The sequence below is a fragment of the Adiantum capillus-veneris genome, chromosome 12 (genome assembly GCF_014529385.1).
Source record: "Adiantum capillus-veneris isolate H3 chromosome 12, ASM1452938v2, whole genome shotgun sequence".
NCBI classification, from domain to species: Eukaryota; Viridiplantae; Streptophyta; class Polypodiopsida; order Polypodiales; family Pteridaceae; genus Adiantum; species Adiantum capillus-veneris.
Window position 1 is genome coordinate 4,491,980 of NC_140942.1, and position 26,935 is coordinate 4,518,914.

At 46.7% G+C, this 26,935-nt stretch overlaps 1 protein-coding gene across 7 annotated transcripts in view; it reads left to right on the plus strand.

Moving 5' to 3' along the window:
• LOC147445236 (putative phospholipid-transporting ATPase 8) overlaps window positions 1-26,935 on the plus strand; it is a 119,354-nt gene that overhangs the window by 28,350 nt on the left and 64,069 nt on the right. For 3 of the 7 annotated variants that reach the window (XM_086524796.1, XM_086524793.1, XM_086524790.1), the window contains exons 2-3: window positions 22,920-24,259; window positions 24,351-24,500. In XM_086524796.1, coding sequence (XP_086380922.1) covers window positions 22,920-24,259; window positions 24,351-24,500 — 1,490 coding nt within the window. The remainder of the gene's footprint in view (window positions 1-22,919; window positions 24,260-24,350; window positions 24,501-26,935) is intronic. The other 4 variants (XM_086524794.1, XM_086524795.1, XM_086524791.1 and 1 more) reach the window with 4 other exon arrangements.

Here is a 26,935-nt window from a genome sequence, read left to right on the forward strand (position 1 = left end):
GATGTTTTATTAGCACATTTGCGCCTATATGACTCGTGCTCTTTTTCTATTTAGTGTAAATTTGTGGTCAAAGTGATGCTCTATGTGTGGGGCATGTGTGTAGGTCAAAAAATGCCAAAAAAACTCTATTTTTTTTTGCCGTTCCGACCACCATCCCCGTTTCCCGACTTTTGCCGTCCTGTCCCCGTCCCCGTCCCCGTTCTTGACCTCGACCCGCCATGTAACTATGTCCGTGTCACGTGCGCACTTCACTTATGCTACGTGGACATGTTTCTGCTACAGTCTAGCATGAATCATTAGCTTAGGACTGAGCCTGGTACCTCTGTGAGCCTCTAGCAGGACGTGCATGCTGAGGACGGTCATAGTTGCATACCCTCTCTTGCATAGTACAACATTTCAGCACTTAGGCAATTCACCGCGTATGAACTGCCTCTTGTGTGCATTTATTTATTAAATCACCCTTCAAATACCCAGATCGTGGGCTGATTTATTAGATTGCTCGACCCAGCCTAAGTCACCTATAAAGGGTAGCCTTGGGTGCTTAGAGAAGGCAGAAGACCCAGGGAATTGGCAAATCACCAAGCAGTGCCGAAGGACCAACAGCATCATCTCCACAGAGAAATGGGGGGAATATGCCACATCTCTCCGCACAGCATCAGGGCAGCCACCTTTGCCGGACCCACCAGAGACATGCCCAGAGACGTGTACTTTAAGGAAAGCCATTGACAAGATGAAGATAGGGAGAGCACATGATCATGATGGTGTGTTAGTAGAGCATTTCATCCATGCTAGAGATATGCTTGCATAGCTTATTGTTATGATGTTTAACCGAGCCATGTATGAGGGTTTTCCTGAGACTTGGAGTATGTCCACGATTGTGCCTATCTTCAAGTTAGGAGATCCCATGATTCTTGGGAACTATCGCACAATCATGGTTGGTCACACATTGGCTAGGTTGTATGCATCTATTCTTGAGCAGAAGCTGAGTAGATGGGTAGAGAGAGAGGGCATTCGAGCATCAGGGCAGGCAAGATTCAAGAGAGGTTTCTCTACTCTTGACGAGATTCTGACACTCAAAGCTATTATTGAGGAGGGTAGACACCATGGTAGGAGGATCTATTGTAGCTTTGTAGATTTCCGCAAAGCTTTTGACACAGTGCTGAGAGCCAGACTTATACGTAGACTACAGGGGCATGGGTGTGTCCACAGAGTTGATTTGGGGGTTCTTGGCTTTATACAAGACATCGGTGGGCCGAGTATGCACTATTGAGGGCATGTCTGGCACCGTCCACTCCACTATTGGGGTGAAGCAAGGATGCCCCCTATCTCCGACTCTTTTTGGGATGTACGTGGATGAGTTTTCAGACTATGTAGAGCGAGAGGGGGATAGAGGTGCTCAACTAGCAGGGACATGGATTCCGCTGTTGTTATATGCTGATGATATTGTGCTGATTTCAGATTCTCTAGAAGGGATGCAACGTCATTTGGATGCATTACAGGTGTTTGCCCAAGATAGTGGAATGTCAGTGAACCTTGGTAAGACCAAGGTCATGGTGTTTAACACCACGACACAATGGGTTAGGGGGTCAACTCCCACCTTTACGTATGGTTGAGAGACTGTGAAGTATACAGATGCATATAGCTATCTTGGGGTGGTCTTCACTGGCCCAGTATTCTCCTTGAGGAGAGCAGCAGAGACAAGACTGACCAGAGCTTATGTAGCATTAGGGAGACTAGAGAGGATGTGTTTCAGGAACCTCGAACAAAGCTCTGGCTTTTTGACACTCTAGTTGCTTCAACTATGCTTTATGGAGTTCATATATGGGGACCCTCGGTGGATCACCACGGCAGACCCGGTAGCACTGATGGATGGAGATGTACGGAGAGGCCTCTAGTCTCTATGATTTCTCGGATGATTTGGGCTAAGGCTTCAATGCCACATGACATTATTTGAGCCGAGCTAGCTGCTCCTCCCCTCGTGGTCGAGGCACTTACCAGATCAGTGTCCTTTATACACAGTTCATGGGACCTCCCTAGAGACGAATATGCTCGGCTGGCCCTTGAGTCCTCCAGAGAGCTATCGATGCAGGGTGATACAGCATGTTGGTATGGGCAGATGACATCATGGTTCAATTACATGGGTTCAACATGGACAGATTGCCCCTGTTCTATCACACGGACAGAGATCACTAGACTCATACGTCCGGATTTGATTCAGCTTGATGTCAGGAGCACATGGATAGAGCCGATGCAGTAGTTGGGCACGAAGATGGCTTTCTATAGAGAGCATCTTCTTCAACTCACGGAGGACGGATTTGTGACGAGGCCTGGATACATGGATACACACTTATCTCATGGGATAGGATGTGCTATTGGCCAGATATACACATCCTCGCATCAGCTTCAGATCGGGACTGGTAGATTTCAAGGAGTACAAGCAGAGGCCAAGATATGTTAATTATGTCATATTAAGCCAGAGACAGAGCTGCACTACATATGTCACTACCCCGTGTACTATGAGATCAGTGGCCACTCTCAGTGCTTGTTTAGAGAGGGCTTTGGACCACTTTCTAGAGTCATGAGATACCCAAACCAGAGATGCCTAGGCCTGTTTTTACTCGAGCTGCGCAGACACAGGGAGAGCTTGTTGAGGACATCAGGGGAGAGCCAATCTCGGAGGCAGATCACAAATTTCTTCGCTCTAGACAATGAGAAGCCAGAGGAGTGCTCACCACAACAGAGCTCAGCTTCAGATCACACCCACCAGAGGTACGTCGATCGATCGGGCGATTGAGCTAGGGCTAGGGAGATCGAGACAACCACGGTCATGGGGGGCTTCACTGTATCGGAGGAGGTTGCAGTAGAGGATCCGTATCACCCTAGCTTGACATGCGAGGCGCCCAGTCAGAGTACTGACTATGGAGGATATTAACGAGATTTGCCACCGACTGATGAGGGATTTCCTCCCCCCCCCCTTCCCTTGATCCGCCTACCATTTTATAACACCCATTGTACCATTGTATCAGCTCTCATCCCCCCCCCCCCCCCTCTTTTTAGTTGTACTTAGACATTGTACTAGATGCACCACTTGTAACTTTTTTGGTCTCATAGGTCACTTTGGCCTTCTATAGACGTTAATATCATTTCATTTCTCTCTCTCTCTCTCTCTCTCTCTCTCTCTCTCTCTCTCTCTCGTCTATCGCACATCTTTCTCATGAAGTAAAAGGAACCTTGAGTACATGCTGAGCACTCATCCTACGTAATCACCAAAAATCACTTCCGCTACACATTACATTGGTATTAGAGCTCTTCGGTAGTGTTCGGTATCATCACTCAAGAAAGAACCTTGCTCATATTTTTTTAATCAAAGAAATTCCGTGTCTCTACCTCGAATTCAATGCTGGTCTCAAGGGCCATTACGCCATAAAGAAACCACATATTTGTTTGCTTGTTTGAGATTGCACGTTATCCAAGACCACTTGGGTGTGTCGATCTCTCTAATTTGTGTTTTTGAAGAGTGGCAAGTAACCCAAAAAGTAAGGGCTTGTCCAGCCTCCCCTCGTTCCTCTTTTCAATTCATTGAGAGCGGACCTTGCTTATTGCGACAGACCAATCGACATGACATGGGAAAAAGCAACCTTGGTGTGAGCGCAAGGCTGCCAAGGGGTGCACCCCCTAGAAGGAGTTGAGCTTGGGTAAAAGAGAAGCCTTCTTAAACAAAAATTGCAAGCAGTACCAACTACGAAGAACCCCAGGTACCCAAGTACTCAAGAACCCCAAGTAGCCAAGTAGCCGAAGTACCCCAAGTACCCAAGAACCCAAGTACCCCAGTACTCAGTGCATGGTCATCACCAAAAGCGGAATGGATACTTTGCATGAAGATGATGAGTGTGGAGTTAGAGAAGAAGTCCCTATACCAAGAGGACTGTTGAATCCTTCTCTGTCCCCATCTATGCCAGGGTTGCCTTGTTACCCCTCATTGCAGGTTTTAAGTGTTCATTCCGTGCATGAGAAGCATTTCTTGTATGGTAGAGATTCAATAGTCAGTGTTGATCATCAAGCCCTTAAGTGGCTCTGGCCCAGGGCTAATGCATTTTGCAGTCACCATTAAGCTAGATGGTCCTAGTTTGCTGAACAATTTAGTGGTTTTATTAATTATATTCCTAGTAAAGCTAATCCTATTACGGATATGTTGAATTGCGAAGGACAGATCTTGGCTACCAAGTCGAGGTCCACAGTACGAATCTCACGTGAACTGCCCAATGTGATCCCATTATTTCTTTTGGCTTTTAGGTATTTATTTTAATTATTTGTCAAAGTTTGGGTAGCGCAATTTACTGAGGTTGCTATATAAGCAACCCCTTGCCTCCATTGTATATACATTCAGTTATTCATTGCTTGGTTCAAGAGACTCTCTCTCTCTCTCTCTCTCTCTCTCTCTCTCTCTCTCTCTCTCGGTCTGCTCTCCCCTTGGTCTGTACGCTTCTGCATCGTCGTCTTTGACATGGTATCAGAGCGAGGTTGTGCTCGAAGAACCTTGGTGGAGGAGGAGCTGCCCTGTGAAGAGAGCCCTTGAGAAGTCTTCCTCCCCCTGCTGGTCACCGGCGTTCACCCCCTCCCTCTCTACTCTAGCGTTCTAAAATGCAGCACACAGTGGTGCCGGAAGCTCCCTTAGTGCCAGTGTTTTGAAACGCCAAGCCAACAGCTTGCTTGACTAGGCAGCGCCGATGCCTCTTTCTGCGGGTGTATTGAAGCGCAGGCAACGTCAAGACCTCCCCCAACAACGTGTTAAAATGTTGTCTACGGTCCTCCCTCCCCCTTGTTGCCGCTTGCGTTTTGAAACACTTGATCAGTGCTTCACCTATCTGCTGACAGCGTTTTGATACGCTTTGCATTGAGGCAATAGGTAACTCACTTGGCGACGACAGCAACCAAAGGTACACCCCCTCCACGGTGCCCTGCCGACAACGTTTTAGAACGCTAGTCGGGCAGCCCTTTGCCGATGACGGCCCATTTGGTACCCACCCTTTGCTTCATCTCTTGAGTGCCAACTTGACACTCCATTAGTGGTCAGCCACAAGAGCGAGAGGAGTTTGAAGAGGCGACCAATTCGGAGCCTTTATTTGTTCAAGGGCTCCCAACGGCAACGACGAGGCAGATTTTTTTGGAGCGGAATTGTGCAGCGAGCATTGTACGTGGGAGCGGCTTCGTGCCAATCTTGAGCTCGGGAGCGGCGATCAATTTGGAGTTTTGGACTCTAGAGAGGGATAGCGGATTTTGCGGAGCGGCTTGGGAATAGTAGAGGAGTGTAATTGCTTGCAGATTTTGCGGCTTGGTTCGTGTGGCCACCTTTGGAGTGCAAGAAGGTTTCCCTGACTTCCAGATCTTGCAACTTCATCATGGCCCCCCCTTGCTCGAGCGCCAGGGACAAATTGAACGGAAAGAACTATGCTCGTTGGAATTTGATTATGCGACTTATGGTTCTCATGGAAAGGCTTATGGGATGTTGTTGATGACTCGGAGCCCCGTCCCATGAAGGATCCCCACAACAGGTACACCCTCCTTCAAGATGACGAATATCTCAAATCGTGTGTCGATTGGGATGTGGCTAATGTGAAGGCAATGTCGGCCATTGCGGAATCTCTTACAAAGGACCTTTCTCCAGCGATTCAGACCTTAACGACTGCCAAAGATATGTGGTTCAAGCTCGTCGGAATGTTTGATCGGGTTTCTACAATGCGAGCAACCACCCTTCTTGGACAGTTATTTGCCATCCAGTTTCCATGAGAAAGTTCCATGCAATCATTTCGTATGGAGGCTAAAGATATTCATGATCAACTATCGGCTATGAAAAGTGCACTAATAAGTACTCAAAGCTGCTTTGGTTCTCACGAAGTTGCCCATGGAGGATGAAACGGTGTCTAGGACACTTCGGCTACAAGTCACGAAGGAAAAGCTGGAATTTGATGATCTCAACTCTTTTCTCATTGAGGAGGAAGCCGTGTTGATAACTCAAGGCGAAATTCAGATTTCTGAGACAGATGGGGAAGCACATGGTGAAGCATTCGCTGCTTCAGATTCTAGAAAGAGAACAAAGTATTGTTGTTACAATTGTGGAAAGCGTGATCATTTGGCCAAGGATTGCAGATCCAAAGGCAAAGACAAAGATTCTACAAAGAACAAACATAAAAGCAAGTAACAGGAGGAAAACAGTGATAGTGACCCAAGGAAGGACAACAAAGAGGATGCTGGTGTGGTGGTGACTACACTAGCACAGACTCCCGCCTTCTAGTCACACGGAGATCGGTATCACCACTAGCTTCAGTCAGAGAGAGGCTTGTGAGTGGCAAAGGGGCAAATAGTGCTCCGTATAATTAATTTGGACCCTTGTGTTGGAGTTCAAGTTATTGGTGTTTGGACCCGTAGGTCGGAGTTCAATGCACATGCATGTGGAAGGGAACCAATCAGACGTATCTAAAACACTATGGATGAGCGCACCAATCCATTGTTGTTGGTCGGATCATGGACTTGATATGTTCCACAGTTCATTATCTTGGAGTATTATATTTTGGACGTGGTGTGTTCACAGTTCACGATGGGGGATAATTGGATGTAGTGTGGTCTACAATTCAAATTTTCTACAAAGGCAACCGATGCTCAAGATGGCATTATTCTCAGGCACAAAGTTGAGGGTAGCAACATCGAGGTGTATCCAATTGGTGGCCACTTTTGGGGTGTCCATCGTAGCTTCTTCACCGACTCGGTCTCAACATCGATGTCCACTATGAGCTGCACAGAGGGGGCTAGAGTTTTGGCATCTCAAGTGAACTGCCCAATATGATCCCATTATTTGTTTTGGCCTTTAGGTATTTATTTTACTTATTTGTCAAAGTCTAGGTAGGGCAATTTGCTGAGGTTGCTATATAAGCAACCCCTTGCCTCCATTGTATACACATTTAGTTATTCATTGCCAAGGTTGATTGGTTCAGGAGACTCTCTCTCTCTCTCTCTCTCTCTCTCTCTCTCTCTCTCTCTCCCCCCTTGGTCTCTACGCTTCCGCATCGTAGACTTTGACATCAGGAAGTATCTCTCGATAGCATGAAAGGTCGGTATGCATTTTTCGAGTCTCTCATTCGTGACGGTCTCCTGTATTTTCGTCACCGTCTTTGCGTGTTCTCTCATAGGAAAGCCATATTGCACGATGCAAATGATTCACTCATAGATGAGCACAGGAGCACGGGTCTCAAATAAATTTTTAGTGTAAAAAAGAGGACGGGACGGCAAGTGGGGACGGGAAGCACAAAAATGGGCGTCCCCCGGGACTATGGTACAAGTACCCTTAGCACCCTTTTCTAGCGTTTTTCCTCAGTATGACCAGTCCAATTGGCGTTTTTCACAAACAGTACCAAATCAGCACCTTAAGCGCCAATTAGCCTTGGCATTTTTCAGTCAACGCTTCCTCTCCACCATCATCACCAGAAGTTGCAGATTTCAGCCTATAGCACCAGCGTTTTTGAAGATTTCAGCCCTAAATCCTAGCGTTTTCAGCATTCAGCCATTAGCCCATTCACATCAACAGATCAGCACGTTCCGTTGCAGATCCAAGTCAGCATCACTAGCATTTTCAGTTTTCAGCCCTTAGTCTCATAGATCCTCGTATCCCATGACTCTGGAGAGTGGCCTAAATCCCTCTCTGAACAAGCAGTGGAAGCGGCCTCGTATCTCATAGTAGAGTGGGTAGTGTATCTCATAGTAGAGTGGGCAGTGACATGTGTAATGCAACTCTATCTCAGGCTCCATGTGACACAGGGGGCATGTCCCGGCCTCTGCTGGTACTCCGCTATGTCTCTCAGTCTCGACTCAAAGCTGGTGTGAAGATGTGCTTATCTGGCCAATAGCACATCGTATCCCATGAGACAAGTGGGTGTAAAGCTGTTCCGTAAGCTAGAGAAGATGCTCTTTGTAGAAAGCCATCTTCGTGTCCAGCTCCTGCGCTGGCTGTATCCATGTCCTCCTGGTGTCTAGCTGAGTTGGAACCTGGCGGATGAGTCTGGTGATCTCGGACTGTGTAAGAGTTAGAGAGGGTGCATCCAATGAGTACCTGGAAGGGGGGCAATCTGTCTATGCTGAACCCATGATGTCATCTCCCTATAACAGCATGCTGTATCTCCCTACATGGCTAACTGTCACAAAGTGATGACGTGGCAGTGCTGCCCGGACACACGCTGTACGTACATCCCTGATTTTGCGTTGACTGCCGACGTGGCAGAACAATACGGATTTCCGAGATTTACAGTGACAGTGCTGATGTGGCAGATTGTACAAATTTCCGCTTTTCGCGCTCGTTGGTGACGTTGCAGGATTGTACGGATTTTCGTAAATTGCGTTGGTGGCTTTTTCTACCAACTGACCAGTTTCTTTTGGACCTATTTGCTTTTAAGCTTATTGCTTTTGGACCAATTGCTTTTGAGTTTGGAAGCTTTTGGGGCTCTGCTTTTGGCATCCCGTGTAAGAATAAATTGACCCAAAGGGCCTCACTCTTCAGGGCATCTGGACGCAGAGTCTGAGAGCACTTTTCTCACAGGCTAATATAAAAGAAATACCGAAAGGGGCGCCAGTCTTTGGGGCCAATCTCTCTCTGCACGGAACTACGCCGGGTCGTGTCGACCAAAGTGAACTGTGATATTGAAGTTGTGAAGTGTTTTAAGTGATTCTCTCTTGTATCGCGACAGGTTCTAGACTTGGGCAACTAAGTTTGTGACAGTGGTATTAGAGCTCGACCGATTTCTCTTCTACCGGGAAATCCAATCCTTCTTCTTGCGGCACATATGGATTCTGAAAAGAATCAGGCGACTCCATCTACCACCTTTTTGAAGCAGGAGGCAGTACGGAAAATTCAAGCGGATTAGCGGAGAACGAGTATGGGCCACCTCAGCCTTCGCAGTATCAACTCATGGAGATGCAATGTCAATAGCAGGTTAATGAGTGCGCAAAGCGGATGCTCCAGTTTGCCAAGGACCCACAATACGCCAAATTTTTGACTCGGCACCCGATGGATGAAGTGCATACTCATTGGTAGAAAGCCATTGAATCATCAATAAAACCGGCAATTAAGAAACCTCCTACTCCAAGGATGTTTACTAAAGATGAACTCCAGGACATTTTGGAAAAACGAGTCAACCAACTATTTGGGTCAAAGGAGAAGCAACTAAAAAAATGTAACAAGGGAATTGACTTCCCTGATTACTTGGGCCAAAAATTGTTTTTTGAGAAAGCAAGAAAACAGAAGAAGTGTGGCGCTTCGAAGCATTGTCCTGTTCGTCCTCATCTTCTTTTGACAGCTCGGAAAGTTCATCCTTTTCTGACTCAAGTGATGAGGACAGAAAGGGCAAGAAATGACAGACAGACTGTACGTTTTATTCAAAAAGGAAGCACTGTTACAGAGCTAATCAATATGATTTTGTCGAAGGCAAGGGCAAAAAGGCCGAGGAATTCAAAGAGGGTGGACAAGCAATAAAGTTTGAAACCTTTTTAGGGTTTCGAGATGCTCCTAAGGCTTTAGCCTTCATCCAATAGTTTGATATAGCATTTTCTGGAGGCCGTATACAGAGCACTCAAAGATTAGATGGGCAACATCCTTTTTGAAAGGCAATGCTCGGACATGGTGGCCACTCTTTTATTAAGAAAAGAAGCACCGACAGAGTGTCTAAAATTCAAGAAACTTTTTATTTCTTCATGGCTCACTCAAGAGTACAAACGAGATGTGAGAACCGATTGGAACCATCTTCGGATGATCAGGAGTGTTGACCATTGGGTCAAGATCACGACATAACTCAACAAAGCCTTATTTTCTGAGAGTTATGCAATGGTGCGGATTATGGTTAGAAACATCATTTGTAATAAGTAGCTAGTCTAGTTGCTTTAGCCGGGGTGCAATGGCACTTCCAGATCGTACATACAAAGCCATTTTACCCCTTGAAACTCTATTTTAGGTTTAACCTATGGTAGCCTTAGTATACGAGCTGCTTGGAACCATCTTCGGATGACCAAGAAAGATACAATCAATGCTTACTGTGAAAGATTCTGGAGCTCTTTTCTACCCGCCTCTTCATTCAAGAAGATCTCGTTCAGGGAACAGATTGAGCGGTTTACCTTGGGTCTACCTACAGAGATCCGAGATCACTGCTTGGAGCAGGTGTCAGCTTCTATTCAGGAGTTGATGAGTCATGCTGAGCGGGGCTTTGCCATTCACTTTGGCAGTCTGACCTACCCCACAGATGAGGCCATGACACAACGAGCTGAACAGACTTCTGGGAATGAAAGTAGAAAGAAAAAGAGCAACCCAGAGAAAAAGGATGCACGACCCAAGCTTACTCCTGAGGAGAGAGCTCACTTCATTAGAGAGGGGAAGTGCTTTGGATGCGGGGAACATGGACATATCTCTGCGAAGTGCCCTAAAAAGGCACCGAAAGAACAGAATGATAAGGACGACAGGCCTGAGAGTTCGAGAGCAGCTGAGGAATGTGGCAGAAAAGGCAGATAGAAAAGCAGAACTGGTACCACACGGCGTGGGATCTGCACCGAATCAAATGAATGAAAGTACAAACTTTGCCGCTTTTGGGGCAAAGTGAAGGATCAGGAAGCTCTTTTGAAGGAGCCAAGGCCAACTTCTTTTCACTTGGAATTGGCAGCTCGATTTGGAATCACGCCCGACAGACTGACGCCACAGGCAGAGATAGTTCGACTAGCACCCGGACGGGATGTTGCCATTACACCGAGCATTGGCAAACTTCGTTTGCAATGACAGGGGTGTTCAGGGCACGCGAGTGATGTTCTACTCGGAATCCCTTGGTACCACAAGAACTAGGCCGTGGTTGACTATCGGGCCGAGAAAGCGACTTTGACAAATGAAGGGCTCAGAGATTGTACTTGATGAACTTCAATTTTCTTTACTCATTCTTATGGGAGAGACCTGAACGATGGATAAAGGTTCAATATGTTTTGACCTGAACAAAAGAACGCCAAGATTTTTCTTCACACTCATGCCGATTGCTTTTTTAGAGGGCCCGAAGATCATACCATTGATCTGATACTTGGAAGCACACCACCAAATCAGCCACCTTACCGTGTGAGCTGAGTACAGAATGAAAAGATTATGAACCTAGTGAAAGACCTCTTGGAAAAGGGTCTTGTCCAGCATAGTACCTCACTGTATTTCTCTCCACTGTTGTTCGATTTGAAGAAAGACGGATCTTGGAGAATGTGCATCGATTATAGAGCTCTCAAAAAATCACCATCAAGAACAGATTTTGGATTCCTAGGATCGATGATATACTCGACATGTTACAGGGATCCTTGTGCTTCAGCAAGATTGACCTGAAGAGTGGATAATATCAGATCCGAATCGCGTCGGAAGACGTCTACAGGACAGCCTTTCGGACTACTTTTTGGTTATTTGAGTTTTTTGGTGATGCCTTTTGGCTTAACCAATGCTCCTGCGACATTTAATCGGATGATGGAAGGGATTTTTCGAGAGTACAGGCTATTTGTAGACACTTTCTTTGATGATATCATTGTTATCTCCAAGAATGAGGCAGAACACAGAGATCATCTGCTTCAGAGATAAACTTTTTGGGACACTTTGTCTCATCAGCAGGAAAGCAAATGGATCCGGCCAAGATAGACGCTATCCATGATTGGCCTGATTTGAAGAATGTCCATGAAGTTGAAAGCTTCTTGGGACTGTGTTCGTACTACAGACGGTTCATTCGAAAGTTTGCAGAGGTTGCTTCCCCTTTGCATATCTTGACACAGAAAGGAGTCCCTTTTCTCGTGGGGATTCACAAAGGTGACTGTCTTTCAGACATTGAAAGAGAAATTGACTACAGGACCATATTTGACTTTGCCGGACTTGCAGAAGTCATTTGAAGTACTTTGTGATGCTTGTGGTCGTAGTCTGGGTGCGGTCTTGATGCAAGAAGGCCATGTCATTGCTTACGAGAGCCGATTGTTCTCTAGGCCGGAGATGACAACATAGAGTTATGAGAAAGAGCTTTTGGCGATTATCCATGCTCTTACTCAGTGGCGGCATTACCTACTCGGAGCAGATTTTACTGTCTTTACAGACCATCAGAGTTTGCGCTACTTCTTGTCATAGAAGCAGCTTTCGGAAAAGCAGATGCGGTGGGCATACATCTTGTCACAGTTTCACTTCCAGATTGTCCATGTGCAGGGATAGAAGAATGTGGTGGCAGATGCTTTGTCTCGAAAGCCGTTGGTTTTGGCTATTTCCGCGAGACTTTGCAGAAGCCTCAAGAACGACAGAAAAAGGAAGCAGATCGCCATCGTCGCGACTTGAAATTGAAGAAGGATGATTGGGTGCTCTTACGTTTTGAGAAGGCACGCCTATGAAAGAAAAAGGGAAAGGAGAGGCTTTTTCCAAAGCTTAGTTTGCGATACTACGGACCTTTCCAGATCACTGAAAAGATAAATGATGTCTCCTTCCGATTGAAACTGCCAGATACTTGGAGGATTCACAATGCATTCCATGTGAGTCTCTTGAAACCTTTTAAGGGTGATGTGCCTGATGATGGGGAGCCTGATGAGCAACCCGAAGTGGAAGAGAACGAGGAGATCCTTGTTCCTGAACAGATTTTGGCACATAAGGATACGAAGACGAAAGGTAAAGTTCGAAGGCGGTTCTTGGTTAAGTTCAAGAACTATCTTGCATTGGATGCGAAGTGGATGGAGGAGGAGGATCTAGTAGATACTCAGATTGTGAAACTTTACCTCGATGCTTTTGGTTTAGCATAATCTATTCCAAACGGAACCCTGAATTCAACTTGGCCGGAGATATGGTGCAGTGGGATGCACAAGAGGGGAGTCACTCCGCTCCTTTGTCAACAGATGCCTTGATTTAGATACTAGAGTCACTGATGTCTCTTTGAGCTTCAAGGATACCGAAAGCTGACAGTATACTGCTGGATGACTTTATGAAATAGAATTTCTGATTATGATACTGATTAGTTCTTGACTTCTTTTGAGTGCAGGAACTGATAGACGAAATGACTGCAGCATTTTGGTCTGATTGATCTCGAATAGACATGGTTGCAATAGGGGTTAGTGAATTGGACATCGATGAGGTCCCGATTGGACCTAGATGCGATTGCTAGCTACATTGCCGATAAATCATGGTTTAAGATCCGAATGAATGATTGAATGTCATGTGATGTCCTTTGATGTCTGGTGATGTCCTGTGATGTGTGATGTGACTGTCGATTTGGTACATGTGCTAGATGCGTGTTCCTAGTACGTAGGTACTACCAGTTAGTGTTTGCTAAGACGGTTTATGGCTTCTATCGGTTTTGCAGGTGTAATCGTGGTTGATTACAATGCTTTCAAGAGGGGGGTATGTCACAAAGTGATGACGTGGCTACCGACAGCAGAAACCCTAATTTTTGCCAGAAACCCTAATTTTTGAAAACCCTAACCCTAACCCTAACTGTTGGCTGAAACCCTAAGTGGCTGGAAATCCTAAAATTTGGCGCCAGTGCCACGTGGCAGTAGTGTACGGAGGTTCCGGAAATCGCAGAGGCTGAAAAAGCTCCAAGCGACGCAATTTTTAGCAGCTTTTTGGCTACGCTTTGAAAGAAAGAGAGAGAAAGAGAGAACTTGCTTTATTTTTCTCTCTCTTGAGATAGAGAGAGAGAAACTGCTTTTGACTGAAAGCTTTTGGGGCTCTGCTTTTGGGCATCCCTTGTAACTTTTAAATTAGTGGTTAAGGGCTCACTTCTCAGAGAATCTGGACGTAGAGTCTGAGAGTGAAACCCTAACCGCTCTTTGTACTTTGACAATCGATTTAATACATAAAGAAATATCGAAAGGGGCGCCAGTCTTTGGGTCCAATATCTCTAGGCATGTATCTCCGCCGGGCCAGTGCAAATCTCTTGTGATCTATGAATTGTTTTGAAGTGGTTATTTGGTGCTGTCGCGATTGATTCTTGACTTGGGATGTCCAAGTCTGTTACATCTCCTGTCTGCAGGCTGTCTCCTATCTGTATCCACTGATGTGAGGGATAGACTGCCCTCCCAGTAAAACTATCCTTAAAAGCACCCACATGAAGGCGCATAGATCCATTACAATTCTAGGTAGAAACTTTGAGTGTGGTCCCATAGGTCTCGCACCGTCATGTGGAGCGTCGCTCCAATATCACCACTCTTCCATCTCGGTAAAAGGCAATCTTACCTTTTTCCCTTGCTGCTCTAATCTCCGGCATTTCCATGAGCGATCTGCGAGAGGGTAAGGTCATTCCCGCGAAAGATGCCCGTCTTCTTAAGAGTTGGTCTCTTCTTCAAAAAGTCCTCCTTCACTTCCATGGAGGGAAAACAAAGGATGAGTGCCCTTTCTTTCGAGGTTTCCCCATTGCTTCCATTTTTCTTTTTATTGCCCACTCTCCAAGCTTTTGTGTGCATCGGCTCATTGACCCCCATCAAAGCCATGAGTTCTTTTACCTCTTCGTCCACACTGTCTTTGTTTTTAAGGCCGCAAATACTCACATGTAAAGCGCGTACACGCCTTCTTTGCTCCTTCTAGTCGTCATTTCTTTGTGTTGCTCTTCCCCCTCTTTGATGGCCCGCACTTGCTCTTTAATCGTGTTGAGCTCTTCTATTACTAAGGATTGCAGTTCTCCCTCTTCAAGTGTGTTTTTTGATTGTACCTTGGTGAGATCCTTCTTGAGTGACGCAATCTCTTCATCTTGGGCTGTCACACGATCTACCAGTGTAGTTATCTTGCTTTCTTGGACCAACACACGTTCTTCGAGCATCTTTATTGTGCCCAAGAGGTTGTGGTTGATCTTTTTAATGGTTGCCAAAAACGAGAGGGTACAAGTTTCGGCGGTAGAAGAAGACCACACTATGTGCAGATGGGTTTCCACATTATGTATACATGTTCCCACATAAAGCATACATGTCAAACGTTCATTCTGCATACAGTTTGCATGCCCTTCTGAAAATTTTTGAATTTTTTTGAAAATCCTCCTCCCCCCCCCCGCCCCCCCGCAATTTCTGCAATTTCCTGCAAGTCGATTTCTGCAATCTGCTGCAATGCAGTTTGGGCAGCAGCTTGGACCTTTGTTTGTGTACGCTTGCAATTTCTGCAATCTCCTGCCCTGCTGCACAATAGCGTGAGCTTAGCACAATAGGTATGTGGGTATGCCTCTGCTGTTGCATCATGTAGTGTGTGTGTCAGTATAGTGGTAAGCTCCTCTAGAGGTCGCCCTGGCTCCTCTGTGCACAGGCGTCTGTAGATCCCATCTATGTATACAGAGTCCGTCTCCCGCGTGAAGGTGTAGCTAGTAGGGGCTGCTGCCCATAGCCTGTGTGCTACACTAAACTGAAAAGAAATGGTCAGCAACACAAGAGCATGATCCACTGCCAGATCAACAGGTCTGGGTCCAACCGTGAGGTCCTGGATACTAGAGATGAGGCTCGGCTGTGCCATGACATAATCCATTGTGCTGGCTCCATGTCTGTGTGGAAAGCATGTAAAACCCCCCGCAGCGGGAAATCTCTGTAGGCCATTCAAGATGGCCAATCCATGTGCAGTCCCCATGTTTATCAAGTGTCGTCCATACTCAGTGTGTCCTCCATCCTGTGATAGTCTGGATAGGCCCGTCTCTGCAACATCCAACTCTCTCAGCATCTCCTCTAAAGTATCATAAAATACTGTCTGATGATAGGCAGTCCTAGCATTGAAATCCCCCAGAATGATGATGTCACCATCTCTAGAGAACTCCCATATGTCATCATCCAGAATAGAGAAGGGGGACTGTCCTCTGGGTGGTGCATAAATTGACGTACTCGGGGGAAAGTAGCAAATAGCAATGTAAAGATATCTGCCTGTCTCTGCTCTCAATCTCACCCACATGTACCTAGCTTGCTCATCCATGCGGGCTATATGTATCAATGGATGCAACTCCTCCGTGAATAACACTGCCACTCCTCGTGAGCCCCACCCTCTGTGCTATGATCGTGTCTCCTGTCTACAGGCTGTCTCCCATCTATATCCACTAATGTGAGGCATAGATTGCCCCGGGGCCTGATGTGTCTCAGAGTAGAAGACGATGTCTCTTCCCGTAAAACTATCCTCAAAAGCACCCACATCAAGGCGCATAGATCCATTACAATTCCAGGTGGCAACTTTGAGTGTGGTCCCATAGGTCTCGCACCGTCATGTGGAGCGCCGCTCTACAATCACCACCCGGCCATCTCTGTAGAAGGCCCTCTTTCCCTTCTCCCTTGTCGCTTGAATCTCTGGCATTACCTCTCTCATATGCGCCAAGTTGTGTGAGAGTGAGGTCATCTCCAAGGAATATGCCCGTTTTCTTTAGTGTAGGGCGCTTCTTCAAGAAGTCCTTCTTTGCCTCCATGGATGGAAAACGGATGATTAAAGCTCTCCCTTTTGAAGTCTCCTCGTTGCCTTGTGTCTTCTTCCCTACCCTCCATGCTTTGTATGAGTAGCCTCACTACCCATCATGCGGAGAAGTTCTTCGACTTCCCCTTCCACATCATCTCGGTCTTTTAGACCGGTTACTCTGATATGCAAGGCTCTAGTTTTCCTTCGTTGCTCTTCTTCTAGAGTCATGTTGATGATTGTAGGAGTGGGGACGGATGTGGTTTCTTTCCCTTTCCCTTTCCCTTTCTTAGCGACTTCTATCCATTTCTTGGCCTCATCCGCCTTCTTCTGTGTCTTCGTGATCACATCCATCCACGAAGACGTCTTTACCACCTTTTGTTCTCCTCCTCTGTGATCATCCGTACCTGCTCCGTGATGACCTTGATCTCGTCTATCACCGAGGGCTGAAATTCCCCTTCTGCTTACTCTATCCGCAAGCTCTCGCTTGAGGGCTGTGACCTCTTCTCTAAGTGCTTGTGAATCCGCCTTAAATGCTCCTAGCTTGTGAATCCGCCTTAAATGCTTCTAGCTTTGCATGCAAGTCCTCTTTCTCCTTCTTCCATTGCGCGCCTTCATTGAGAAACATTTGAAGAAGGTTGGCCTTCTCTCCACCATCCCTCCGTCTCTGCTTTCCATTCTTTCATCTCCCTTTCCATTTGTGTTATCTGCTTGCTTGTAAGCACAAAAGCTGCCTTCGTATGGGGCTTACATATTGGCGAAATGATCATGGCCTCCACTGGCGAAGCGTTCATGGCCTCCATTGGCGATGCGGGTATAGCTCGATGCTCTGGCTCGGCTGAGTCCATGCGGATAGGGCACACTAGAAACCAATCCAAAAATACGGATAGGCGAGCGAGGGTATATCCTCCTCAGCTCGGCGAGTCCACCACGGCTTACAATACAAAATGGTGAGGGATTGGAGCACGCTGGCCCACCCAACTACTGGCATAAAAAGATGTGGGTTCGTGGCCACAAGAGAGAGAGAGAGAGAGAGAGAGAGAGAGAGAGAGAGAGAGAGAGAGAGAGAGAGAGAGAGAGAGAGAGAGAGAGCTCTGCACGTGAAGCTCCTGCTTCCTGCCCCTTGGAAGTCTACAACGTGAGAGAGAGAGGCCCTGTGCGAGGAGCTTTGCAGTCAACGCACGAGGAAGCAAGTCACCCGCCCGTAGAGAGAGAGACAGCGACCTGCTTCTGTTGCTCGCGTAGAGAGAGAGTGTGTAGCAGAACTGATTCTGCTGTGCTGAGAGAGAAATGAAATGTTATATTAATGTCTTCAAAAGGCCATAGTGACCTATGAGACCAAAAAGTTACAAGGTGGTGGATCTGATACAAAGTCAGAGTAACAAAATAACAACAGTACAAAACGAAGATATATACTATGGGATCCTAGATTAGTCGATGTGAACTAAGCAAAAAACTAAGCAAAGATGGGCAAAAATGGGCGGCTTGGTGGGATAGCTGAATCACAAGAGATCTAGCATCGGTCGTTGGCGAATCTCATCAATCTCCTCCATGGTTAGTAGTCTGACTGGGCGTTGTGCATGCCTGGCCAGCGTGCTCCGGATCTTCTGACGTAGCCTCCTTCGATGCTGTGTAGTCCTCCGCAGTCGTGGGCGCCTGGATTTCCCCAGTTCAATCGCTCGGTCGATCAGTGTGCCTCTGGTGTGAGACGAGGGGGAGCTCTGCTGTGGGAGTTGCTCTTGCGGCTGTCCTTTGTCTGCTTTGAAAAAGTCTGTGATCCGTTTTTGAGACTGGCTAGCCTCGCCATTCATCAAGCTATCTCTGTGTCTGCGCAGCTCGAGCAAGAACAAACCCAGGCATCTTTGATCTTCGTATCCCATGACTCTTGAGAGTGGTCCAAAACCCTCTCTGAACAAGCAATGGAAGCGGCCTCGTATCTCGTAGTAGACGGGGCAGCGGCATGTATAATGCAGCTCTGTCTCAGGCTCCATGTCACACAAGGGGCATGTCCTGGCCTCTGCTGGTACTCCGCTGTATCTCCCAGTCTCAATCCGCAGATGGTGAGAAGATGTGTGTAACTGGCCAATAGCACATCGTATCCCATGAGACAAGTGGGTGTCCATGTATCTTGGTCTCGTCACGAAACCATCTTCCGTAAGCTGGAGAAGGTGGTCTCTGTAGAAAGCCATCTTCGTGCCCAATTCCTGCGCTGGTTGTATCCATGTCCTCCTGGTGTCTAGCTGGGTCAGGTCTTGGCGGATGAGCTTGGTTATCTCTGACTGTGTAAGAGTGAGAGACGGTGCATCCAATGAGTACTGGAATGGTGGCAGCCTGTCTATGCTGAACCCATGCGCCTGAAACCATGATGCCATCTCTGCATACCAGCATGTTGTATCCCCTTGTATGGCTAATTGTCGAGAGGACTCAAGTGCTATGCGAGCATATCTGTTTCTAGGGAGTTCCCATGTGCGGTTTATGAAGGAGACTGATCTGGTGAGCGCCTCCACCACTAGTGGGGGGGGCCGCTAGCTTTGCTTGGATAATGGCCCGTGGTACTGATGCCTTGGCTCTAATGAGCCGCGAGATCATAGAGACGAGAGGTTTCTCCATGTTCCCCCATCCATCTGTGCGACCCGGCCTCCCGTGGTGATCCAATGAAGGTCCCCATATCTCAGCTCCATAGAGCAATGCTGAGGCCACCAAAGTGTCAAAGAGCTAGAGCTTCGTCCGGGGCTCCTGAAACTGGACCTGCGAACACATCTTCTCTACTTTACTCAGTGCTGCGTGGGCTCTAGTCAGTCTGGTCTCTGCTGCTCTTCTAAGTGAGAAGGCAGGTCCGCTAAAAACCACTCCAAGGTAAGTGTAAGCATCCGTGTACTCCAGTCTCTTGGCCGTATGTGAATGTAGGTGCTGACCTCCTGATCCACTGTGGGGTGGTATTAAACACCATAACCTTGGTTTTACCAAGGTTGACAGACAAACCACTTTCGTGGGAAAACCTACGCAAAGCATCGAGTTGACGTTGCATTCCCTTTGGAGATTCGGAGATCAGCACTATGTCATCAGCATATAACAAAAGTGGAATCCATGTCCCTGCCAACTGTGCACCTCTATCACCATCGCTCTCAATGTAGTCAGAAACCTCATCCACATACATACCGAAAAGAGTAGGAGAGAGCGGGCAACCCTGCTTCACCCCGATAGTGGAGTGAACCGGTGTAGAAAGTCCCTCAGGGCTGCGTACATGCCCTACTACTGATCTGTACAATGCCATGATCCCCCAAATGAGTTCTGTGGGTACTCCCATTTCTTGTAATCTGCGCATCAATCTAGCTCTGGGTACTGTGTCAAAATCTCTCTCTCTCTCTCTCTCTCTCTCTCCCGTTGCCCTGCCCCCTGCTCTGCACCCGCATCCCCCCCCCCCCCCCTCGGCACCCTGCCCACGTCTGCTGCTGCTGCTGAGTTTCTCTCTTTCCCTCTCTCTCCCGCTGCTCTGCCCCCTGCTCTGCACCCGCATCCCTGCCCGCGCGCGCTGCACCCCCGCTCCCTCTCCTGCCTCGCACCCTCTGCCCCTGCGCCCACGCTACTCCGCGCGCTGCCCCCCCCCCCCCCCGCTCCCTCTCTCTATCGCGCTGCCCCCCCGCTCCCTATCGCGCTCCCTCTCTCTCTATCGCGATAGGCTCGCGATCCCTCTCTCTCTATCGCGATAGGCCCCTCTCTCTATCGCGCTGCCCCCCCCCCCCCCCCCCCCCCCCCCCCCCCTCCCCTTTTTTACAATTTTACATCTTACATTTTAACTCTTTTTAACTCTATTTAACTTTAACTCTAATCCTAACTTTTAACTCTATCGCCCTTTAACCCCCCCCCCCCCCCCTTTAACTCTACCGCCCTTTAACTCTCTCTCTCTCTCTCTCCCTCCCCCCCCCTACCTCAAGCGCTATCCCCCCCGCGCCCCCCCCCCCTCTCTCTCTCTCTCTCTCTCTCTCTCTCCCTCTCTCTCCCTCTCACCCGTACTCTATCGCTTCTTTCTCTTCCTCTCTCTCGTCCGTACTCTACCGCTGCCCCTTCCTTGCCATACCTCCTTGCGTTCCCCCACTCGCCCAGCTACCGCGCCCGATGCTAGTGGGGGTGCACACGTGCGTTTAGGGCCTCTTTTCCGGATGGCGATCAAGCATGAGGAAGATGAACGATAAAGCCGACCCCCTAGAGGATGCCATTCAAAAATGCAAAGAGGAAATGACGGAGATCACCAAGATGAACCGCAATCTCTGGGGTACAATAAACATGCTCGAAGGACGCATGTTGATCCAAGAGAGCAAGATAAGCACGCTGGAAGATCGAGTGACGACCCAAGAGGAAGAGATCGCGTCACTCAAGAAAGATCTCACCGAAGCACGACCAAGAAACACACTGGAAGAGGGCGAACTGCAACCCTCAATAATCGAAGAAATCAACACGATCAAGGAGCAAGTACGGGCCATCAAAGAGGGAGAAGAGCAGCACAAAGAAATGACGACTTCTTGGGTGGATGTTCTTACCAAAACTCAACAGAAGGTGGACGAAGCCGAGAAATGGATCAAGGTGGCCAAGAAAGGGAAAGGCAAGGAGATAACGCCCACGTCCACACCCAACAACATCATTAATGAGACACTTGAGGAGGAGCAGAGGAGAAGGGTGCGCGCTTTACATGTGAGAATCTGCGGTCTTAAAGACAAAGGCAATGTGGACGAAGAAGTAAAAGAACTCACAGCCTTGATGGGGGTTCATGAGCCGACGCACACAAAGGCATGAAGAGTGGGCAACATAAAGAAAAATGGAAGCAGTGGAGAAACCTCAAAAGAAAGAGCACTCATCCTCCGTTTTCCCACCATGGAAGCGAAGAAGTCCTTCTTGAAGAAAAAGACCAACTCTTAAAGAGACTGGCATCTCTCTCGGGGATGATCTCACCCTCGCAGATCGCTCATATGCAGGAAGTAATGCCGGAGATTAGAGCGGCAAGGGGAAAAGGCAAGATTGCCTTTTACCGAGATGGAAAAGTGGTAATACTAGAGCGACGCTCCACATGACGGTGCGAGACTTATGGGACCACACTCAAAGTGGCTGCCTGGAACTGTAATGGATCTTTGCGTCTTGATGTGTGAGAGAGAGAGAGAGAGAGAGAGAGAGAGAGAGAGAGAGAGAGAGAGAGAGAGAGAGAGAGAGAGAGAGAGAGAGAGAGAGAAATGAAATGAAATGAAATGTTATATTAACGTCTTCAAAAGGCCAAAATGACCTATAAGACCAATCAGTTACAAAATAGTGAATCTAATACCATGTCTGGGTACAAAAGAACTAGAAAAGAACTAGAAGTGGAACAAAATACTACTACTACTACTACAATCTAAAACTACGTGGGTGTAGCAGCTGATACAATAGGTACCCGGTAAACTGGATGTAACAGTGTGTGAAACAAAGATGGAAGAAATGGTGAGGATCCATCCTCATCTGCACTCTGGATGTCGAGAGAGTATGGCTCGAATCTTCTGTTGTAGTCTCCGTCGATGCTGTGTAGCTTGAGAGAGAGAGATTGAGATTTTACAGCAACAATCTTAAGGTATTCCCAAAGAATCACCTTTGGCAAGGCTGTCTTGTGAGAAGCCATCCTCCTCCACGTTTCAAAGCAATTTTCTGTATGTCGTGATGCCAGTTAGCTGGTCGGTTGGAGCTTCCTCTTGTGACCAAGTTTAAGGCCACACCCACCATTTGAAGGCTCGGTTCTTTGAGATTCCAGGTGTGAGTATCTAAGCTGATATCACTTTGGTTACCCAAGCACTGTGCAGTGTCCCTTGCCACATATCTGATCCAAGCTCTTGCAAGTAATAACCTTTCATTTATCATAAGAGATGCAAGCTTTGCAGATAGCCCTCAAAAAAAGCCATTTAAATTCCAGTGATGAGCTGGGTTGCAAGTGTGCATACCCACCTACGCCCCATGTAGACTTCTTCTTGGTGCCCCAATTATGTCTTAAACTTTTTCCCTTAGACGGTCTACCTCTGTAGAGCTATTCCATACAATTCAAATTAGAAAAGCTACGACTGTACTGTCTGTAGGGGTCCTTAATGATTTTTATCTCTATCTTGATTTCACAAGAACCTTGTAACCAAAGGCATTGCAGCCAAGTCTTGTAATAGTGTTGCATATTCAGCTCTGAGGCTTTACCTTTACAGTGACTTTTCAGATGGAATTATGGGACACTCGTTGGCAGGTGTGGCTTCCTCAATTATCACTTCTCATGCTTAACAGAAAAGCTTTGTTGGTTCTTGACTTTATTCATGTTTTTGATTGAGCTTTTTTCCTCACAAATTTCTCAAAGGGCGATGGGCACACTATTTGCGTTTCATTTTATTATTGCTTCTACAAAAGAGGAATGATTCCATCTGGTTTCTCTTAGTTGTGCACCTTGTTCTCCTGCTACCTATTCCTGATGTGGTGTTCATTGAAGATTGGGTTTGGCATGTATGTGCAGGATAAAAAAGTCAATAACCGGAAGGTACTTGTACATCAGGGGGATGGAAGATTTGTTCCTGTTGGATGGAAAAAGGTGAGGGTTGGGGATGTTGTCAAAGTCAAGAAGGACAATTTTTTCCCTGCTGACCTTTTACTACTATCTTCCAGCTTTGAAGACGGAATATGTTATGTAGAAACCACGAACCTTGATGGTGAAACGAACTTGAAGTTGAAAAGATCATTAGAGTACACAATGGATATAGATGACGATGAAGATTTTGACTTATTTGAAGCAAAGATTGTATGCGAGGATCCCAACTCACAGCTATACAGCTTTATTGGCAAGCTGCAGATTGTTGATCATGAAGAACCCTTAGGCCCACAACAAATACTGTTGCGGGATTCAAAACTAAGAAACACAGAGTACATATATGGGGCAGTGATTTTTAGTGGCCACGATACAAAAGTTATGCAAAATTCCACACCCCCACCATCAAAGAGGAGTGCAATTGAAAAGAGAATGGACCTTATAATATACATGCTCTTCTTTGTCTTGTTCCTTATGTCATTATTAGGCTCAATTGCCTTAGGCATTTACACACAAAAGTGGACTCCAAACTGGTGGTATTTGAGACCAGATGATGCAAACTTCTATTACAATCCAGGCCAACCCCTCCTTGCTGCATTATTTCATCTTGTCACAGCACTTGTTTTATATGGCTACCTCATACCTATCTCTTTGTATGTTTCTATTGAGGTAGTGAAGGTCGCACAGGCATTGTTCATAAATCGGGATTTGGAAATGTACTACGCAGAAACAGATACACCTGCATGTGCTCGCACATCAAATCTGAACGAGGAACTAGGTCAAGTTGGCACCATTTTGTCTGACAAGACAGGAACCTTGACATGCAACCAGATGGAGTTTGTGAAGTGCTCTATAGCCGGCATCTCTTATGGCCAAGGTGTAACTGAAGTAGAGATTGCTGCAGCTCAGAGGCAAGGAAAGAGAGCAGCCCCACAAGAGGATAGCAACCTGCTGATTGGAGAGGATAGTGGATTAGAAAAACCTCATGTTAAAGGTTTCAACTTTCAGGATGGGCGGCTGATGACCAATTGCTGGATGCAAGAGAAGAATGCATTACAGATTCAGCTGTTTTTTCGTATTCTGGCAACTTGCCATACTGCCATTCCAGAAAAAGATGAGGACTCTGGGCAGATAAGTTACGAGGCCGAGTCTCCAGATGAAGGAGCATTTGTTGTGGCAGCCCGAGAACTGGGCTTCGAGTTTAGCAAGCGCACACAATCCAGTTTGGTGATCAATGAATTTGATTTAGATTCTGGCAAAAGAGTGACCAGGTAAAAAGTTACCTGTTTTGCTCAAACATTCTGCTACTAGAAATCATTCAGGGTCATCAATCATAGTAGTTATCACAAGTTGATCATGCAGCACTAATAAAGGAAGAATCTCCCTTTGGTGCTCACATAGGAAGTACAATCTACTTGAGCTCTTGGAATTCAGCAGCGCAAGGAAACGCATGTCTGTAGTGGTGAAGGATGCTGAAGATAACATCTTTCTTTTCTGCAAGGGTGCAGACAGGTTAGCTTCAATGTATTGGTTTTGTCTAGTGGCAATGTATTGTGGCAGTAAGTTTGTTTCAATGCTCATAAGGGCCCGTCGTGGTAGCTGGTGAATACTACATATATTATTGCTCAATGAGATAGCTTGTTTGCAAGTGACATCTTTCTTTAGTAACAGAAGTCGAGCATGCCCTCAACCTGTACCAATACATGCAAATGATAATGTTCAAAGTGATAGATACACTTTGCAGGTTCTTTTGAAGGGTTGTGCTGGGCTGAAGTGTGTGGAACAGGGCCAAGAAATACATGATGAAATTGCTTGAGAGGGCCTCGAATCTCACTCTTTCGTTGGTAACACTTTGGTAGATATGGATGTGGCCTCGCCTGAAAGGCATTGGAAGTTTTTCAGAGCTTTACAAGCAAAGATGTAGTCAAAATGTTTCCAACAAGTATGAGGCATGGTGAAGCATTTTCCTAATCAACTTATAACAGTGTGTGGGCCATTAAGCTAGAGAATATCAGCAAAAAGCTCAGCTGCAGCTTCTTGAGTGATCGGAAATGACAGGTGTTAGAGCATTGTGTTCACCTTCCAGATGCTTTTCCTCGTGCTTCACAGGCTTTCTCATTTCATGTGCATTGGCCCTTGGTTGTGGGTTGGCCACCCTTACATCTGCAAGATTGGGATCTCAGGCACACTTCGTGGTATTTAATAGAGATATTTGCCCAACCTTACCTTGGCTCACTATATATGTGGCGTAGAGTTTTCCATCTAGAATTATTGGACTCATCAGCCTTCCGTCCACCTTTTTCTCTTCTCTCTCTTGTGCCATGTCTCTTTCCTCTCTACTTTGGCTGCACACTCCGACGAGAGGAACTCCTTTTGTACTCTTCTCCAAAGCTTTTTTCAAAAGCTCTACGTCCTTTTTCGACCTGTTTCTCATGTGCAAGCGTAGTGCCCTTAGGGTAGATTGTGCTTAGGTGCTCAACTGCATCTCAACACCGAGATGAGGAGCAAAGGTTCCAAAGTGCATGGTTGTGGGGGCAAAATGTGGCTAACAAGGATGAAAAGCCACCCAAATTTGTGACTCTTAATAATATCGAGCAGATGGAAACCAGCCATCTGGCTTGCGGGTGGAAACTTGAAAGAGAGTTAAATGCTTGAGTTTTTACTAATCCAGTCCGATAGGAGGAATTTGGATTTACAAACTGGCATGTTTGTATGCAACGGTCTCTGATGAAGCACATTGCTCTGGAGGTGCAATTATGGACCTTGGATGTTAAGCAGACAACCATAAGGGATCACATCACAAGATGTAGGAACTCTAGTAGGAGATACTTCATAAGGGCAAGAGGATCAATTTGGAGGATATGACCATTCATATTCTTCCCTCATTACCAGTGGCCGCTTGAACACTATTACTTGGGAAGAGATAGTCCCAATGGTATTGGACTAGGAGTGGTTGAATGCGAGGAGGAGGCTCTGAAGCCTTGACCAGTTCCTCCAACAACAATAAGAAGCAAAAGGGTAAGGAGAGCAGTAGCAACAACAACAACAACAACAACAACAACAACAACAACAACAACAACAACAACAACAACAACAACAACAACAACAACAACAAAAAGACGGATGCTGAGGAGGAGGAAAGTTGAACGGTATTGCAACAATTGTGGAGAGAAAGGCCATTATTGGCAGAAGTGTCCAAAGCGTGTCGGTGAGTCTTTGTCTTCTTCAGAGATGATACACTTGAGGCTCTCTTGTGACATTGGAGGTTGAGACAGTTCTTGCAGTTCGAGACTCTTGATATTAGATCCTTGATAGTGGTGCTTCTTGGCACTTGATGACACCTTCGAAGGATTTGTTATCCAACACGCGACGGCATTGTGGTTCTGTCTTCATTGACGAAAAATCGGTAATAACTATTTAAAGCGAGGGCACTATGGAGCTGATTTCAGACGGCAGAGGGGGGATGCATTCCTTCAAGGTATTCTAGTTCCAAAGTTTGGCTTCCATCTTATATTGGTGCATGAGGTGTGCAAGCTAGGCATGAAGGTGGTCTTTAGAGAGGATCCTCTTGCCACTCGGGATCTTGACTCCGACACAAAGGTAAGAGGAGGCACAGTGGAGCATGGTCTCTACAAGCTCAGGCTTTCCTCGGTTTACAGGCTCTCCTACAGATGATCTCGCTTGGCCACTTAAAGGTTGATGCTCTCCGTTGTGCTTTTTCTGTCATGTGTAGCAGAAGTGATTGAAGGTGATAACTGAGAATGAGTGCTCAACACGTACACAAGGTTTCTTTTATTTCATGAGAGATTGTGCAATAGACAAGGAGAGAGAGATAGTGTGAGTGAAAGTTCTGTGAGTGATAGAGAGAGAAAGAAGACTAACACCAGATGGGGTCCCAAGCTCCCTTCCAAGGGTCCCCCTCTCTATTGCTAGATATTTGCTTTAGA